At 35.0% G+C, this 18,476-nt stretch overlaps 1 protein-coding gene and 2 long non-coding RNA genes across 6 annotated transcripts; 1 reads left to right on the top strand and 2 right to left on the bottom strand.

Annotated features, from left to right (window-relative positions):
• Positions 1-1,727: 1,727 nt before the first annotated feature.
• Positions 1,728-2,751, bottom strand: LOC104117741 (uncharacterized). Its single transcript, XR_691138.4, has 2 exons — positions 2,339-2,751; positions 1,728-2,081 (listed from the first exon to the last, which is right to left on the bottom strand). It is a non-coding gene; the product is annotated as an uncharacterized lncRNA (long non-coding RNA).
• Positions 2,752-8,537: 5,786 nt separating this feature from the next.
• Positions 8,538-14,877, bottom strand: LOC104089079 (uncharacterized). 4 transcript variants are annotated; one of them, XR_011413930.1, is made up of 5 exons: positions 14,297-14,877; positions 14,053-14,103; positions 13,094-13,151; positions 11,418-11,486; positions 8,538-8,940 (listed from the first exon to the last, which is right to left on the bottom strand). It is a non-coding gene; the product is annotated as an uncharacterized lncRNA (long non-coding RNA). The 4 variants fall into 4 exon arrangements; XR_011413929.1 differs by lacking the exon at positions 14,297-14,877 and having other exon boundaries at positions 14,053-14,290; XR_011413927.1 differs by lacking the exons at positions 11,418-11,486; positions 13,094-13,151; positions 14,053-14,103; positions 14,297-14,877 and adding an exon at positions 10,033-11,406 and having other exon boundaries at positions 8,538-8,988.
• Positions 14,878-16,946: 2,069 nt separating this feature from the next.
• LOC138904947 (uncharacterized) lies at positions 16,947-18,253 on the top strand. Its single transcript, XM_070193442.1, has 2 exons — positions 16,947-17,473; positions 17,872-18,253. Exons 1-2 carry the CDS (start codon positions 16,947-16,949, stop codon positions 18,251-18,253), a joined length of 909 nt encoding a protein of 302 aa, XP_070049543.1.
• Positions 18,254-18,476: the final 223 nt, after the last annotated feature.

Genomic DNA, 18,476 nt, shown 5'->3' with positions numbered 1-18,476 from the left:
ATCAGACCCGCGTAGTTCGGTCAGTTTTGACGGAACAGAGGAAACAATGACTTTTGAAAACATTGGCTTATTTTCTTTCTCTCTTTTTGTTTTTCAAAATTTTGGCAGAGTTTCGGAATGTTTTAAATACCTACCTCTCACTCTTTCTTTCTTTTTTTTGATTTTCTTTCCCTATTCTAGAAGCCGGTCAACACGCAAGCCGGAATAAATAAATGTACAAGTAGCACGTAAAAAATACATCGGGATGGTCTTTTAAATTGGTTCCTAGACGGACCCAACCCCTGTGTTGAGTCCCCAAAGTCAAATGCACGTAATGCAAACAAACATACCTACTAGGGATCCATCATGAGGTTACGTCATTCTAGGTTTGAACCCTGGGGTATATTGTTCTAGACCTGGCTTACCCGAGCGGACAACTTGAGCCGGGGGGGGGGGTGGGGGTTGGGGGCAACGTACCAGTAACCAAAAGATCATTCGGCTTTGTAACTGATCCGATCTTCGTTCTAAATTAGGGTATGACATTAATAGAAAAGAAGCCACGCCAGCGTGCACTTCCCAGAAGATTTAGAAAACTTAGAGAGAAGAAGGGTTTCGTAACAGTTTTATATACAGCTCAAACAATATCAAAACGGTAAAAAGCGGTATTTAGCACATTATGCCCAAACATGTAATATCATACAATCACAAGAAAGCCAAGTATAACAGTTATTCTAAGCTCGAATTCTGAACCCTGAACCAGAAATTCTGGGTTCATATCCCCAGCAGAGTCGCCAGAGCTGTCATACCTCCTTTTTCCCGAGGGGATAGGGTATAAAGGAGTTTTTCCAATTAAAGTGACATTATTCGAAATGAGATTATTTATTTAATCAGAGTCGACACTTGGAATAATTTACGGTGTCCCAAGTCACCAGTTTATTTTAAAATCGCAAATCGAGGAAATTGACTCTTATTTATGGTCCGCAAATACAGAAGACCGGGTAAGGAATTCTGTTAACCCGGGAGAAGGTGTGAGGCACTCCCGAGTTCCGTGATTTTAGCACGGTCACTAAACTATTAATAATTGGCCTAATTATATGATTTATTACATGTTCAAAACCTATTGTGCCTTTTAGCTTTCTCACCGCTTTTAATAGAATTTTAATTACTTTTGGGATTCGAATCAGGGATTACGTATCATGATTATGCTACGGGAACCGTACCCATAGTCACTATGATTTATTTAAACGCGCCTAAAGCAAACTACGTATATTCCTGGTTTGATTATCCTAAAGTTCGAGATTGCACGTGAGGTTCAAACGTTGTGAGGTTCAAACGTTATGGAGATACACTGTGGGAGCCAGACCATTCGTTTCTAAGTATTCTGAACTACTCGAAATGGCATTTAATTTCCAGAAGCAAACAATATAATGAATTATAAACCAATATGTTATCAACTCAATTTAATTCATGAGATAATTGGCAGCCAACCAGAAAAATGATTGAACTTGATTCAAATTTATAACACTAGTACATTCTAAATTTACAACACTAATGCACTAGTACTACGGCTACACTAGCTTGAATAAGATACACGATTTGGGCCAAATTATTGGGATCAATACACCAGGCCCAATGGCCTGAGGTCCAGACTCGTTCAAATGACTTTCAGTTGGGCCAAGTTACAAGTATGGCCCATTTATGTAAACCCCTGTTGAGACAAAATCTTGAGAAGAAAACATAGAACCTCATACGTTCAAATTTAGAATCATGTGTAAAGCTAAATTGGAGATTAAGTTACAATTATAGCCTACTCCATAGCTGTTAATTACAGTAGTTGAATTCATGAATTATTACATAACCATTTCAAACTGATCTTATACAAATCGTTCATCAGCAAGTAATCTTCAAACAAGGATGGTCAATGAACTTCACTTTAACTCATATGAACTTCTATGGCTAACCAGTGAAACCTGAAGCTGTTAAAGGTATGAAAAAACTATGAAACACATACACTATGTACTTCTGCAATTAAAAGTGTTGTATTAGCTCCTTCAGAGATGACTCCGACCAACTCGTGGTCAAATCCATCCATGCTGCCACATCTTAATACCATTTTTGAACACAAATCATTAGTTAGATAATAACAAGCTATAGAGGATGATGAACTGATTAATACAATATTTATAACAAACTAAAATAGTTTCAACAGACAAAAACCAACCAAGGAGGAACACTAAACAGTCTAGAACACACTAAACAACCAATTCAAGTGAGCAGAAGCTAAGTGTAAATATGACACGAAAATAGCAAGTGTTACTCATATCACTAGATGGAGAATGATAAATGGAAATTTACATACCTAGCAGTAGAATCAAACAAAATAGAAAATAAGCCTCTGAAAACTGGAAAAAGAGCAGTAGCAAGAACAAATGCAGCAAGCAGGGAAGTAGCAAGAACAAAACCAGAATCAACCTTGAATTTAGCTCAAAATTTAACTTGAGAAAGATCAAAATTTTGATGAATAGCACCCAATAAGACCTCTGAAATCTTTATATAAGAGAAACTAAGCTTATAAAAGAAAAGGAAAGGAAAATCTAAGGTAAATTCTGGTGTGTATTTGAGAGGAGTGATTCTGAGTATTAACCTCTGTGTGTGAGGAAGTGTGAGTGAAAGAGTGAGAGTGAGCAGCAAGGTTTTTGGTTCTCAAAGGGGAAGGAAGTCTGTTCGATTTTTTTGGAGTAGATGAATTGGGCGGCGAGGTTTTGCGTATGGGATCGACTAATTCATTATATGCCTATGTGATTCTTTACCTCATTTCCTATTGATTTTGTGTATCTTCACCTAAAATTTGGGGTTTCAATCCCACTGATTTGAGCACTTGCCTTTTAATATTTTAATTAGCTATTTCTATGCTCTAGTCTTAGCACTATTTAAACCCCTCTCTACTCCCCTTTGATAAAAAAGGAGAAGATTCAGAGCTCAAAAAACCATTTCACTACTATATACCAAAAGCTGTGTACTCTTGCTCTCCCTTGAGCAAAAATATTTTGTGTTTTGATTCTTGGCCGGCTGAAAGCCAAGGCAAACAATCTTTTTACTTCCGTTTGGTGCTATTTACTATACTGTTGGATTCCTTTTCCTTGTTCATCTTAACTGGTGAGTTATTGAATCTTCTGCCCCTTTCATTATGATTATTTGCTCAATGTGTTACTGCCATTAGGACATGTTACCCTAAATGTTATTACTTGTAGTTAAGACATGTCAAACTTAGTTTGAATTGATTAATGAAATCTGCCTAATTCTGTATTATTAAGGACTATCTTTTAGAGTTAAACATGCTTTCATACCTCTTTATCCATATATAGATGTGTGCCTTAACAAATTTATAATGTTTGTTTGTTGAACTTTTTACGACCTGTTTAGTTCTGTTCTCACTATATTATGATACCTCTACTAGATTGTCTTAATCAGTTCCTACTGCTAATCAATGTATTTTCTTTCTATGACTTAGCCTGATCTGAAGTCTCCGTTATCACTGTGAACATGTTTATGAACTGGCCTTATTAGCATGTTACTTTGTTTATTCTTAAAAACTTGATTAAGTATGCTTGGGTTCAAATATGTTTGCTATTTGTTTGTACATGCTCTATATGTGATTTTGTCCTTAAGTGTATCCCCTAATCCCATCCTACTCTCCTAAATCCTCATTCTTTGCGGGCTGAAAGCCAAATCTATTTAGTTTCTGTCCTCTGGCCTCCCTAGTGTGAGCGATACTCAGGGTTCATGTGAGACTCTTGGTCCCTAGTCTTCCTTGAACTGTTTTTGATCATTTTCTCTAGTGTGAGCATTGCCCTGGGTTCCTGAAGCCCTTGGGGACTCTGACACACTAGAGATTTGGGTTCTGTATGCTCATCCTTGAAATATGGGTGAATCATTCACTACTAGTTATTGTGTATCTATGAACATGAGCTTTTGGAACTATTGTGAGTTGAAGGCCTGGCCTGTCCAGGTGCATTTGGGCCTGCTGCAAGCTCCCTATAGTTTTACTTACCTTGTAATTCATTCATTAAATTCTGCTCTATAATAATTATTTGTAATAACAATTCTGGGATATTAGTAAAAATGGAAAAGGGTTCTTATTTTATACTTGCTATAGAGTGGGGGTAGAAATCCTGCATATAGGGTTAATGTTGTGATGTTGGATGTTATATGTTAGAAATCATGATTCTAAGTGTCTTATTGTGTTCAGTCATTATGTGTTAGCAACCATGTCCATAGGCTCAATGTTTGGCCCAATTATGTTCCGTTACAAACCATGCCTATAGAAATGGTATGGTCCGATGTGCGTGTGAAGTCCTGCTTGCATACTGTTTTGTTCAGATTATAGAAATCATGTCTATAGTATTCAAAAACTATTCAAATTGTAGAAATCATGTCTATTTTTCTAATGATTAACTAATTCATTTAGCTAACAAATGCATGTAAAGTTACTAATGTATTTTTGGTATTTTTAGTATTTTACATATGCAATTAATTATGTAATTAAAATCTAAAAATGTAAAAATTCAAAATATTTTTGTATTTTCTTTAGGATTTAAAATGCAACTTAAAAATGCATCAAACATGAATATGTACAAAGCAAACTAAGTAAAAATATAGAAAGATAATTTAAAGCTATTATTTGAATTTTTAGGAGTAATTTTATATTAGGACAAAAATTAGGTGCTCACATAAGCTCTAGTTATATATATTATTTTTAATCAAACATCGTATTCTTGAACCAAAGATTCTTCTCATTAACCGAAAACAATCCATAGATTCTTTACTAAAGTGATAACTTAGATAATTGTTTAAATTTCTTTCATGCAAAACGATATGTTATCATAAATTAACAACTAGTGATAAATCACACAACTAAAATCGGACACCAAAATTTCAAGTAAATGAGGAGGAACCTAGAAAAAATGACATACATAAAGTCAATCCATCACCATAGCAATTTCCTGATGATTGAGAGAAAATCAATCTGACAAGAATAAAGTATCCCACTGTATCTAATTTCAATAACAAGTTTCCTATGTATATTACAAAAACCACAATTTTGGGACAATAAGAGGCCTCTTGACAGAAGTTTTGAATATTAATGCAATCTAGTTGAAACAAAACTAGACGATCTTTAACTACATATCAAAGAGAAAACATCTGCAAATCACTTTTACTTAATTACTCGTCAATGCCTTCATGCAAAGAACCACAACTTTCAGAGTGTATGGAAGCAAGAAGTGTTAGTATAGCCCGGTTTGAAGAGGCTCATATACGGAACAACTCGAAATAATACCCGGGGCGGGAGCCTTCACGCAAAGAACCACAACTTTCGAATGTCGGGATCAAAGGAAAGCAGAGGCTACAATAGATTTAATATTTATTAAAATGAGGGGAAAAAGGCTTTTGGCTTTCTCGCCTGCTAAGCACCAACATAACAGGGAGGTACATGTACCCCCAAGGCATCCCTTGGAGGCTTGACCACTTTTCAGGAGATGAAGTCCAGTCTTGTCCAGAGTACAGCAGAAATGATAAAAAAAATCAACTTTAGAAGACAAAAATTACCCTCTAAAAAACTCTATTACATTCCTAACTCTACATCTAGCTCATCACACTATTGTAGGAGCAAAGTCTATACAGATCCAACAAATTGGAAATCTCCTCGAGCTAAAACAAGAGTTAATAGAAAGAGGTAATCACACAGAATTGTGTTAGAAAGAGAAATCATGGTTAAACTGTATGGGTCAAAATCTGCCCTAGAATATTTAAGATAAGATAACACTAAAGAAAGAGTCCTCGAGTCGTCGTCGGTCGAGGTCGACTAGGAAGTAGAGAGATTCGCGGTCAAGATGTCAACAATGGTCGAGGTCGAGCACCGTTGATGAAGTCGTAACGACTAGTTTTCGAAATAGAATATTAAAGAGAATATTCTAGTGAATATTCTCTGCACTTGTACTATTAGGATTTATTAGGAAAATGTCTTACATAAATAGAAAAAGAGACAATAATATGGGGTATGTGACATTCATTTGATAAGAATAGACTTTTGACAAAAGATATTCTCTTTCTTACTACGATACAAACGCTACATTTTCATCAAGATTCTCGTTCATATTATTCCATACTTTTCCATTAGATCCGAGAATAATTCGAACATTCTAGGATTTGTCTGTCACTCATCGTTGTCAGAAGAAACAACCATCTAGTTCATTATTTATTGGGTAAATCACTTCTCCTATTTACTTAAATGTCATTTATTGTTATTTATGCTATTAAGTGCTACATTATTGCTCATACTTTTTGGAATAGTTATTGCACGCTGCTATCAATCTACCACCAGATTTGTTTGACATTAGTCACGTTTTTGAAACTCGTATCTAGAAATATTATTATTAACTAGGTTTAACCCATTATCATATAGATTCTACATTTTTTGGTCAAACATAAACAATTTGACATCAACCGTAACAACAACCCCACGTAAAATAAGTTTGATGCCTTAGCATCTCCGAGGTTTAGCTCATGCAGCTTCATCTGCAAAGAGCTGAATGCCTCTATATACCTTTCCACAACTTCAGATAAGCCATGTGCACCTATTTACCATAAAAGCTTATATATCCAGCACATTAGTCACCAAAAGAACTTTGAAGATCACGATTTGCACTCTTTCCATCATTCAGTACCCCTCTACACCTACGAATCATGTTCCAGTCTTTTCGAGTAATAGCTTTGATGACACCGACCACGATTAGAATTCATTACTTTATAGGCTACTTTAGGTCTAAAAAAGTCTCTAATTTGTCAAATATGCTAGCACTGTAACAAATACATATAAGCGAGAAACTGTTAATGGCCTTAATGTTCAATGAGGCTGGTCATAGGAGTGTGTATTCTCCACACACCATAGCCGATCACAGTTCAAAGCCATCCCGGTTTATGTATATAACTAGATGAGTATTTCCCGTGCATAGCACGGGCCCAACAATTATACAAGAGTTCAATAATTTGAGTCTATAATTTTGATCGAGATTCTAACAATTTGAGTTGTGATATAATTTTAACTGTGTATGAACGCATATTTATACTTGATTGCAATTATAAATAGCAATAAATAATTTAGAATAACCATATCACCAACAAAAAGAACAGTTCTATTCTCAGTAAATAGTGAGAGACGTAAAAATTCATATTTACCTCCCCAAGGGCCCGGCATGTGTAGAACCGAGCAAAATATTGTATTTTGTTGTGCTTTTCTTTTAAAATCATTTACAAAATCAAATCCAAGCATATGACTACTTGTTCATTTCCTACCTATCATTCTATACCACATGATTAACCAGACGTATTATGTTGCTATCAGTGCTATACCACCTATGAACAATAGAAATTACATAGTCTAATTACGAGCCATATAGAGTATTGCAAGTATTTGCACCTTGCTAAAAACATCCACTACTTTGTATTCTTCATGAGAGCTTGCTCCTATTCTGAGACAAGAATAAGATATTAAATATTCTTAATAGAAAATATTTACTAGTACAAGTCGCACACCAAGAATTTGAAATATATCATGATACAAAAATAAGCTAGAAAGAGAGAACATAGACACAAGCCAAGTATCTGTGCAACTAAATTACTCTAGAGTACTATAAGTGTCTTAGTCACGCTCCTTTAGAAAAGATGGAATAATAATAATAATAATGTATTTAAAAGCAAAGACGTCGTTACTACAATCGAAGAAATGCTAATTCTTATTTTTTTAATAAGCTAATGCTAACAACTATATAAATATACTGAAAATTTAATGCAAACAATCTCCAGAAAAGATTGTCTACAATTTTACTTACCCTCAAACAAAAGAAAGAAGTAAGCCCAATCACATGATTAGCAAATGTCTAAAAAGTCCATTAAAATATACAGTTGTGACGTAGATTCATTGATACAATTCCTATCACCACTAAAAGAATAAAATATGGACTGACATGGCATTTTTTTTATATCATCTCAACATTATTATGTGCTTGGCAATAAACTTATTTTATTTACTCATCAAGTTGGTGTTGCTCGTGACCCAATTTATACCTTAGTCATCAGACTTCTTTAAACGGATGACTTCCTTAAACTTATCTTTAATGAATAATCAGTCTATAACAAAATTAACTAATAAAAATAATTAAGATTTCACAAAATACCATAGAAGATGTAATCAAATAAAAAATGTCCTCAAGATATAGTCATCGCAAAATAATGCTTAATCCTGACACTTCCGATTAGAAGTTAATCAACATGGAATTTGAATGCTTGATAAACCAAGTAACATCAATAACTCTTTTGTGTTATTCTATACGCAAGAGCACAAGATGTTTGAAACGGACTCAATCCAGGTAATAAATTTTTCTTTCTCAATTTTTTGGTTTGTCCTTGGCATCAAGATGTGTTTTATGAACAAAGAAAATAACAAGTTATACCATATAACAGTTATTAAATAACTCCACATTAATCATGTTAAACCATCCTTTCTCTGTTTGTACTCAATCTTAGTGCATAAACTCATAGAACAAAAGTATCTCATGGAAATAGTGCAGTGTGGTATAGAGTAATTGTGTTGTAATTCACAAATAAAACATAATTTCTCTGTCCCAATTTATGTGTTATATTTTTTTTTAATCAGTTCCAAAAAGAATGTCATACTTCTTTATTTAGAAAGAGTTTAACTTTAAATTAAAGCACAAAAGCAAGCACGCCCAACAAACAACTTGCAGAGATTTAGAATTACCGTCATAAAGATAAACATAATACGTGGAGAAGAAAGTGTACCAATATAGATAATTCATAACCTTTCTGAGAGTGATGGAGGAGGAGCATTGAGTCTTCCATGACCATGGCAAGTAAATATATTTCTATCTTTTGAGTACAAACCTATTTCAATAAGATAAATTCAAAGTGAGAACAAAACTTGAACATTCTCTGCAAAGTAAGAAATTGAAAAGAAGATAGATAAAGGAGAAATGATAGTAAGCGATTGCAATCATACTCATTTATATAATAAGTTAGATGAATTATGATGGTTGGAGAGGTTATGTGTTTTAAGTTTAACACAAAATTAATAATTTTCTAATTCTTGTTCTGCTTCGGTAGTTATTAAATTTGAAAATATCAAATGACGACAAAGCAATGCGGTAGGTGATCTTCCTATAATTATTAATCAATGTAAAGTCTTCCCACAACACGTGAAAAATACATTATCTTTGTCGGTTCATCTAAATAAATAGAGAAAAATGGGAGAAATGAGAAGTTGTTATCACCACCATTATAACAAAAAGGAAAGAAAGATAGACTAATAGGCTATATTCAATTTTTTGAGATACGACTGGATTTTGTGGCAGAGATATAAAGTTCTTCTGGATTGTCCTTTTCCGGTGAAAGAAGATGCGATGTATATTGCAAGTGATTAACTCCTCGAGATGGAGAGACCATAAGGATAGAAAGTTGTCTGTCAAACAGATTACATTGCTTTTGAACGCACAAACTGTATAGCCATGATCTATCAAAACTCAAGCTTCAAAAAGGGAGAATCTAGAAGTTCAATGTAGAAGTAATTTCTTTCACTAAATTCATCAAACACTTGTGGCACAAAAAGTATTACCTAAAAATGTAACAAAACCCAATTAAATCTAACTTAGGTTTCAAGTAGCAGCACCCGCATGCCCCATATTAAACCCAGTTCTATTAGAAGTGTTCTTCTACCAAGAAGAGGCAAAAAGAAAAAGCAAGAAAACCAAATGAAAAAAAAAATTTAAATCAAATTTAACTGAAGATTTAACCAATCGTTTAGACCACAAATTAAAGCAGAAGTATTATATTGATACAGGTTGCATATGAAGACAAAAATGCAGAACAACAGAAGAGAAAATCCAAAATAAATAACAACAATAACAACGGATAATAGCAGACAAAAAAATAAAATAAAATAGAAGAAAAATTGAAAAAAAAAATAGCTGACACACTAACCTGAACCTTGTAACACCCAAAGTAGAAGACCCATAAATGTAGATACTTCAAGCAAGAAACTGATAAAATAGGAAGAAATCCCTTAAAAAAAAGTAATGAACAGAAGATTGAAAGAGAGGAGGATGAACTGAAAAAGTGAAAGAAGATTTAAGAAAAAATTGTGGTAAAATCCCAAGCCGAGAAGATGAAGGGAAAGTGAGAGAGTTAGGAAAGGAGATGAAAGTGTGGACGGTTCTAGAATTATGTGGTAGTGTATGAAAAATAAAATGACAATTCTATCCTTGGTCGACCAATCATAGCTTTTCTATATAATAGACTAGATGAGCCTTGCCCGTGCATAGCACGGGCCCAACATTTAGAATGCTAATATAGTTTAAGGATTGTTTCTAATCTTTAGAGAATCTATTATTTAAACCTTAAATAGGAACACATACCTTAGAACAACCATAATTTCAAAAATACAAAAGCACAAATTCCATCTTTAGTAAATAGTAACAAATATAAAAGACTACATACTACTTGAAACGCATATATTCAGAACGCGCATTCAAGAACAATGAATCTCGTCCCTCATTGAAATTACATCCACGAAATAATCATACAAAATGACGGTCAAAAGACACTACTTGTTTATGACTTGGTTGCTAAAATATTTTCTGCTAGTAGTAGCTACAATAACTGCATGACTAAGATACCATAAATAAGAACATATAAATAGGTGATTCAACTCCCTCATACATCTTTGTCCAAATTCTATGCTTTGATTGTTACTTGGTCTTTATAAATGCCTTGCTTGAACTGGTTGAGCCGGGTAAGAATGTCATAACTTTAGGAGATTTTTAAAAATCTATAGTACGATAAAAACACCAGAAGCCTCCTCTAAAGCAATAACTTCTTTATTAGCCGTTTAATTTAAAGTTCATTACTTAAGAAAAACTGACAAAGAAGTAATGCATTAATCATCCATCAGCGAAATGGTATGATAAAGATAAAATTAAACCCCTAAATAAATTAAATTTCTTATAATCAAGACACTGGACATGCACAAATGTAATAATAAAAAAACACATCATTACAACATAACACATCAAGGTTTTGATTGAAATAAAACTAATTTGAAATTAGTAATTAAATAAATAACTTGCAAAAAAAGAAAAATAAAGACAACATACATTATAAAAGAACTCTTTCTACTAGCATGTTAGAATCAATTGAAGCATGTGGATAACTACAACTTATAATGAAATAAATAAAACTAAACACAATATAGGCACACTCAACACTGATTGCTTCAAGAAAGATAAACATAAATATATAGGTAACAGTCTGTTGAGAGATCGAATGAATTAAAAGAGGTATCAAGATATATAGTTCATTGCCATTACCAATTTAAGTGATGGAGGAGAGGCTTTAGTCATCTGCAACCATGGCAAGAAAATTTTGGGTAGTTTAACCTGCAAAAAAAAAAAATATCAAAAGTAGTCACACAGCAACACGTTCATAGTACATTATATATGTTAAAAGATAGAATATATATATATGAATGTAATTGCACATTCTATTTACAAATACATATCCTATCATCCTCGAGTGTTTCATGTATTGAACTAAAAGTAGAACAAACCAAACTATCAAGCACTAACTAAGTGGCCAAGTGAATTAATCTCTACCAAATATGTAAAGATGGTAAATCAATCCACCATTTGTACTTTCAGATAAAACATGTATATGAAATACAAACATAAAGTATATTCCAAGAAAATTATATGAAAAACTGTTAGGTGAAGAACAATAAGAAAGAATAGGAAAAGATAGCATGTGCTGATTCAATATCTAGCTACATGGAACTCTATTTCACGACATGAATATATAGGTAATAACACCAACATTGATGTTCCTAAAACGGCATCCATGCCAATCATATGTTAAAATGATAATAATACATGAATAACCATATTCTTGATGAATAGCTTATGAGCTATAAACCATATTAACATTTGGGCATAATTTTTTATTCTTTAGCAAATTGGAGTAAATTGATAACAAAATAAAGGTGACCAATCTAATCAAGACAAGAACCTGGCCTGAATTGAACCTTCATCACTTGGAATGAAAGTGAATGCTCCATTCACACTCTGTGAAGTACAGAGTTGTGAATATAGTTCATAGAACTATTCCAAACTAAGTAATGGACAAGTTTAATTGCCATTGATAGACGAATATCTAAAGAGCTTTAAAATTGGCCAAAAAAGTTAAGATCAATCAAATATAGCAATACAATATACTTGACTGATTATTAGTAGATTATTAGTAAAAAAGAAAAGGAGATCATTATCAAAAAGGCCATTGGCATCTTTCTAATTTTCTTCTTTTGGTGGATGGGAGGAGAAATTACCAATAAAAGTGAAGCTTAACTTTTGCTTCAAAGAATCAAAGAGCAGTCTCAATAAGTAAAAAATGGTGACAAAAATATCTTTCCCAAAATGAACACTTCTCGCATGAACTTATGAGTTCATGAAAAATATTTAATTATTGAAATTTTACATAGTAGAAGTTTTATAAAGTTCATTATGGAGATTTGTTGTTAATATTAAGAGGCTATTTGTGTCACCGCTCCTTTCCTTTTTCTCAAATAGATACTTAAGCATCTTTAAAGTTTCTGCAAAGGGAGAAATAGAAAAGAATACGAAAGGAGAAAAATATCAAATGATTGTTTTTGTACTTGTCTCTAAAATAAGGCAGTTGAATAATGACGATCAGAGAGGATATGTTTTTAAGTTCAACACATTTAACACAATTCGAATTCTTTTTTTTTTGTTTTCAGTAGTCATTAGTCTTGTAAAACACATAATAGGGTAAAATAGTAGAACTATTAATTTTCAAAAGAAGTGAATTTTCAGCCAAATAAAACTTTTATAATTTAATAGGCATTATATGAGCAGTAAAAGGAAAAGTTCTTTATCCAGAATTACTCATGTTTATGCAAAGATTTTAATATTCAGCTAAGTTTTTTCGCTATCAATCACATGATCTTACCGAAAAAATATGGAGAAGCAATTACCTGATGTGAGCATATTTCTCTGTCAAGGGATAAATCACATTATTCGGCTAGCAATGCTCTGTTAAATTTAACATATTTATAAGAAATCAGTTAAATAAGTGACTCATTTAAATTACAATAAAAAATACTCTATTTACTATAACTTAAATGCTTCCACCACCCAGAGAAATAAAATACAATGCAAATCAACATAGGATTATATAGATAATAGATTGCAAAATATCTTTCAGAACTCCACATAATTAATCAAGTGGACCTTCCTATTATGTACAGTATTATCTTATACATAACCAAAGATACATTAGTTAACCCAACACATGTTCTATCGCTGGAAACCAAAAAGGGAACCAGAAGATATCGTTTAGTTTAGTAATTGTCTATAATTTTTAAAACACATATTCATTAATTAAAAACCATTAGATGATCGAAATTCTCTCGTGGATCAGTGACCGATGATCTAATTCTATTAATAAAGTGTATTATTCTAAAAGAATGTATTTAGAACAATATTTAGAAAGCAACGACATGATCTTCACTACAAAGCTAATCCATCGGAATTCGGTAAAGGAAAATTGGAACCAAAATTCAATAATTTTCTAATTGTTTTTTATCCCTAGGTTTCCTCAAAAACAAATAAAAAAAGAGAGCAGGACACACGCATCCCCTGAATAAGCAGAAGCGTAAAAAAAATATACAAAGAAAAAAAATATAATATCCCTGACTATGAGATCTCATCTCTGCACAAAATCAATATGAATAATTTTATCCCTAAGAATTGAGAGAAAATATAGGATCTATACAATTTAACTGTCTCGAATTTGTGCATTGTGTCACATTTATGATCATATTGAGAAAATTAGAGCAAAACAACTCCAATTATCTCCCATAAAGTGCTCATGACAAAGACAGTGAAGAAGCATGTGAACTAAAAACGAAAAATACTCTAGAAAATATATTACCTCTCTATAATCAATCATAATGCTTGTTCTACTTGTTCCGAGAGATTCAACCTTTAAGAGCAGCAAATATATGGTAAAAGACCACAATTATCGTCGGCAAATAACTCCAAGTTTTGCCCTAAACTCGTATACCTCACACAAACTCTCTAATTACAAAAAGCAAATCGGATAGGAAAATAAAGCCCTAATAGAAATTAATAAAAAAAAGAACAAGATTTGGGCAAAGATTGAGAGAAGAACAGACCTGAAAGTTGCAACACCCAACTGCGAAGATGAAGAGAAATGAAAAAATATATTATTTGAGAGGACAAATTGAGAACCAGAGAAAACCAACAATTCTTGTTGTGGCTTGGAAGAATCTGCATTTAGAATTGTGTTGAGTTGTTAGTTGAAATTATAATTTTACTCTTGAGCTCAAATTACAGTTATGCCATTGGTCGACCACACTTGGCTTTTCTATATAATAGAAAAATATAGCATTAAACTGTCTTTTCCAAACAGCATCACATTTTTCCTGATTCCAGGAGAAACCGCTAGTGCCTTTGAGAAGCAGCTTCATAATTGTATAACCAGGTGACTTTGACAACAGAAACGAAATTCTTTTACATCTCTAAACAGAATTATAATTTAAGAGTATACATTTACCATGAAAACGGCAAAACAGAACCCTGCATTTAGTAATTGTTGTGATTTGGAGTGCTTATGCATTCAGCGGCATACAAAAATTGGAGAACAAATTGTTTGGATTCAAAACTTTCAAAGTAGCTTAATATATAAGGAAACTTTGAATTGGCAAGAAAACAAGAAATTCCACATCATACAAGATGACCAAAGATTTTCTCTCTCTCATACTAGGATACAAACACTACCTTTTCATCAAGATTCTCGTTCATATTATTCCATACTTTTCCATCAGATCCGAGAATAATTCGAACATTCTAGGATTTTTTTGTCACTCATCGTTGTCAGAAGGAACAACCATCTAGTTCATCCTTTATTAGGTGAGTCACTTCTCCTATTTACTTAAATGTTATTTATTGTCATTTATTGCTATTAAGTGCTACATTATTGCTCATACTTTTTGGAATAGTTATTGCACACTGCTATCAATCTACCACCAGATCTGTTTGACATTAGTCACGTTTTCGGAACTCGTATCTAGAAATATTATTATTAACTAGGTTTAACCCATTATCACATAGAATTAATTATTTGAACCAAAAGCTATATTTTTTGGTCAAACTATTTGATGCCGTATGTGGGGATTTCTTAGTTATGCTTTTAGTTTCTTCTAAATCTACAGCCAACACGGGTCACTAACGTAAAAAAATAAAAATAAAAAATTAAGATCTCCTTTCTTTGTACGTACAAATCCCAACATGGCAGGTAACCGAGAAGAAAGGATGAGAATAATAAGTGACCTCCCAACTAACCTCATGAACGTCATCAACGAAAGCTGTGAAACGGCAGACGAAGACGCAACACCCAATGCCTCCCCCAGGAGAGATGGGTCGTCTCCTCCTCACTGCAGCATTACAAATCTCTTGGTAAGGGAGCGTCCACATCTATGGGGGAGGAGACGCCCCCAGTTGTAAAAAAGCTCCTCGAAGCATGGCTAACTAACACGCTAACCATCGTCTTCAACAAGCCCGGCCCGGGACGCGACTACAGAAAACGCAAGGACTTGCACTATACAACCAACAGACAAATAGTGCAACCAACTCCCTCTTCCTTCGACGACAGGTATTACTCACAATGTCATTAATAGTGCAGGTAACAATGCCCTCACAGCCATTTTGAAAAGGATAGAGTAAATGGAGATTGAGAACAAGGCACTCCGAGATCAAATGAAACAACATCAAGAAAGGGTCGATAAAATACCGGGTGCCCCCAAGTTGTTGCCAAAGATAGACGTTGGCTGGTTCGTTGAACATCCGTATAGTGATGATGCAACCCCACATGCTATACCAAAAACCTTTAAAATGCCGCCCTATCTCAGGATATATGACAACACAACTGACCCCGAAGATCATGTGACTCGTTACGTCACCGCCGTAAAAGGCAACGACCTCGCCAAGGAACATGTGTCTTCCATTTTGCTAAAAAAGTTCGGTGAAACCCTCACTGGAGGAGCATTAACATGGTATTCGCAGCTACCAGCACGCTCTATAGTTGAAGAAATGGCCGACAAGTTCGTAACAACCCACGCGGGAGCCAAAAAGGCCGAGGCCAAAGTGAACGACATATTTGCCGTCAAACAATATCTGGGAGAGGGATTGAGGGACTTCCTCACCCGGTTCAACCGAGTAAGGATGGCTTTGCCAAACGTGTCTGAAGGATGGCAGTCGCAGCCTTTCAGAACGGGTTGAGCATGGATGGTTCAAGAGCAACAAGGAAACTGTTAAGCCGATTGATGAAGTATCCCCCAATCACTTGGGATGAGATCCACAATGCTTATTGTGTCGAAGTCCGTGCAGATGAGGACTACCTCAACGGACCAACCCACCAGCTAACCTTAGTACAAGTAGAGTCAAGAAAGGATCGAAGAGACAATGCCAGAAGAGATCATCCGATCCCACGACCTAACAGGGAATAACACTAATCATACATTAGGACGGCCACCGCCCACTCTCCTCGCTACGAAGATGTCCATCCAGACCCAGGACGATAACTCATCAAAACGACCGAGATATGCCCCCTACTTTCTACTCACAATTTGTTTGTCACCTACAGAGATAGTCTGCGCCCTGGAGAAGCTCAGACCAAAAGTGAAGTAGCTGCCGAAGATGAGATCAGACCCTAATACCAGAAAGTCTGACGCCCTCTACGAGTTCCACCAAGAACGAGGGCACAAAATAGAAGAATGCATCGCCCTAAGGTAGGAGGTTGTGAATATGCTACGTGAAAGACATCTTAAAGAGCTGCTAAGCGACAAGGGAAGAACTAATTTTTCCAGAGGGCGCGAACATCAAGGGCCACCTAAACCACCATCACCAGCCCGTACCATCAGTATGATCATCAAAGACGACACCTCTATCAACAACGTGAAGTTCACCACTACACACAAACTTAAGCGATCCATCACCCGTGAACGGTACGACAAACTCGAAAAAAGTATCATCTTCGACAAGTCAGATGCCGACGGTTTGGTCTTCCCTAATCATGACACTCTCGTTATTACTCTGCAAACTTTGGATACTAATGTTAAATGTATTATGATTGATGACGGAAGTGGCGCGTGCATCATCCATCCCCGAGTACTTACCAAAATGAAACTCGAGGATAGGATAGTGTCGCACTGCATCACACTAACTGGTTTTAACAATGCAGTTGAATGGACATCCGGAGAAATTACTCTCCCCATTTTATCCGGCGACGTAACTCTAGAAACAACATTCCACATCATGAACCAAGACAATGCGTACAACACCAGGATACACCCCATGAAGGTCGTCCCCTCCAGCTTATACCAAGTCATCAAATTTCCAACTCCATTGGGGTATTCAGCATACGAGGAGAGCAGCGTACATCCCGGGAATGCTACCGCATTGCTTTAGACAACACGACCTCCCAGCACAAGAAGGACAAAGAAAAAGAGGCATAGCAATCAGGAGGGTCGAGGTCGGGGCACGACGAGGTCAGAGAAGGTATCAAAGATCCTGACGTAGCCGAAGCCGCAGGATCGACTATAGAAGACCTCGACCCCGTTCAAATAGACTCCAACGACTACAACAAAAAGGCATATATCGGTTGCACGCTCCCGGATCCAGGTAAATTCAGTTAATTCTTAAAAACTAATGTGGATTTGTTTGCTTTCAGCCATACATATATGTCGGGCATCCCAAAGGAGATCACCACGCATAAATTAAACGTCGACCCCTACCACCCTCAGGTGAAGCAGGTCAGTCGTAAATTCAACTCAGCAATCAATGATGCAGTGCGTGATAAAGTGGAAAAAATGTTAGAAAATGGTTCCATAAGGGAATCAAAGTACCCCAAATGGGTCGCCAACGTGGTAATGGTCAAAAAGAAGAATGGGAAATGGAGGATGTGTGCAGACTTCACAGACTTGAACAAAGCTTGCCCGAAGGATTCATTCTCGCTGCCTTACATCGACCAACTCATTGATGCAACAGCCGGACATGAGCTACTAAGTTTCTTGGACGCTTACTCAGGCTACAATCAGATCCTCATGGAATAGGAAGAGCAGGAGAAAACTATATTCATCACCCACCAAGGAATGTATTGTTACAGGGTCATGCCCTTTGGACTAAAGAATGCAGGGATGACCTATCAAAGGTTGGTGACGAAAATGTTCAAGGATCAGCTCGGCAAGATAATGGAAGTATATATTGATGACATGCTGGTCAAACTGAAAAGAGGAGAATATCACATCGATCATATGAAAGAGACTTTCGACATAC

The sequence above is a fragment of the Nicotiana tomentosiformis genome, chromosome 2 (genome assembly GCF_000390325.3).
Source record: "Nicotiana tomentosiformis chromosome 2, ASM39032v3, whole genome shotgun sequence".
Taxonomy (NCBI): Eukaryota; Viridiplantae; Streptophyta; class Magnoliopsida; order Solanales; family Solanaceae; genus Nicotiana; species Nicotiana tomentosiformis.
The sequence above is the reverse complement of the archived record's forward strand: the minus strand, read 5'-3'. Positions and strand labels throughout refer to the sequence as shown.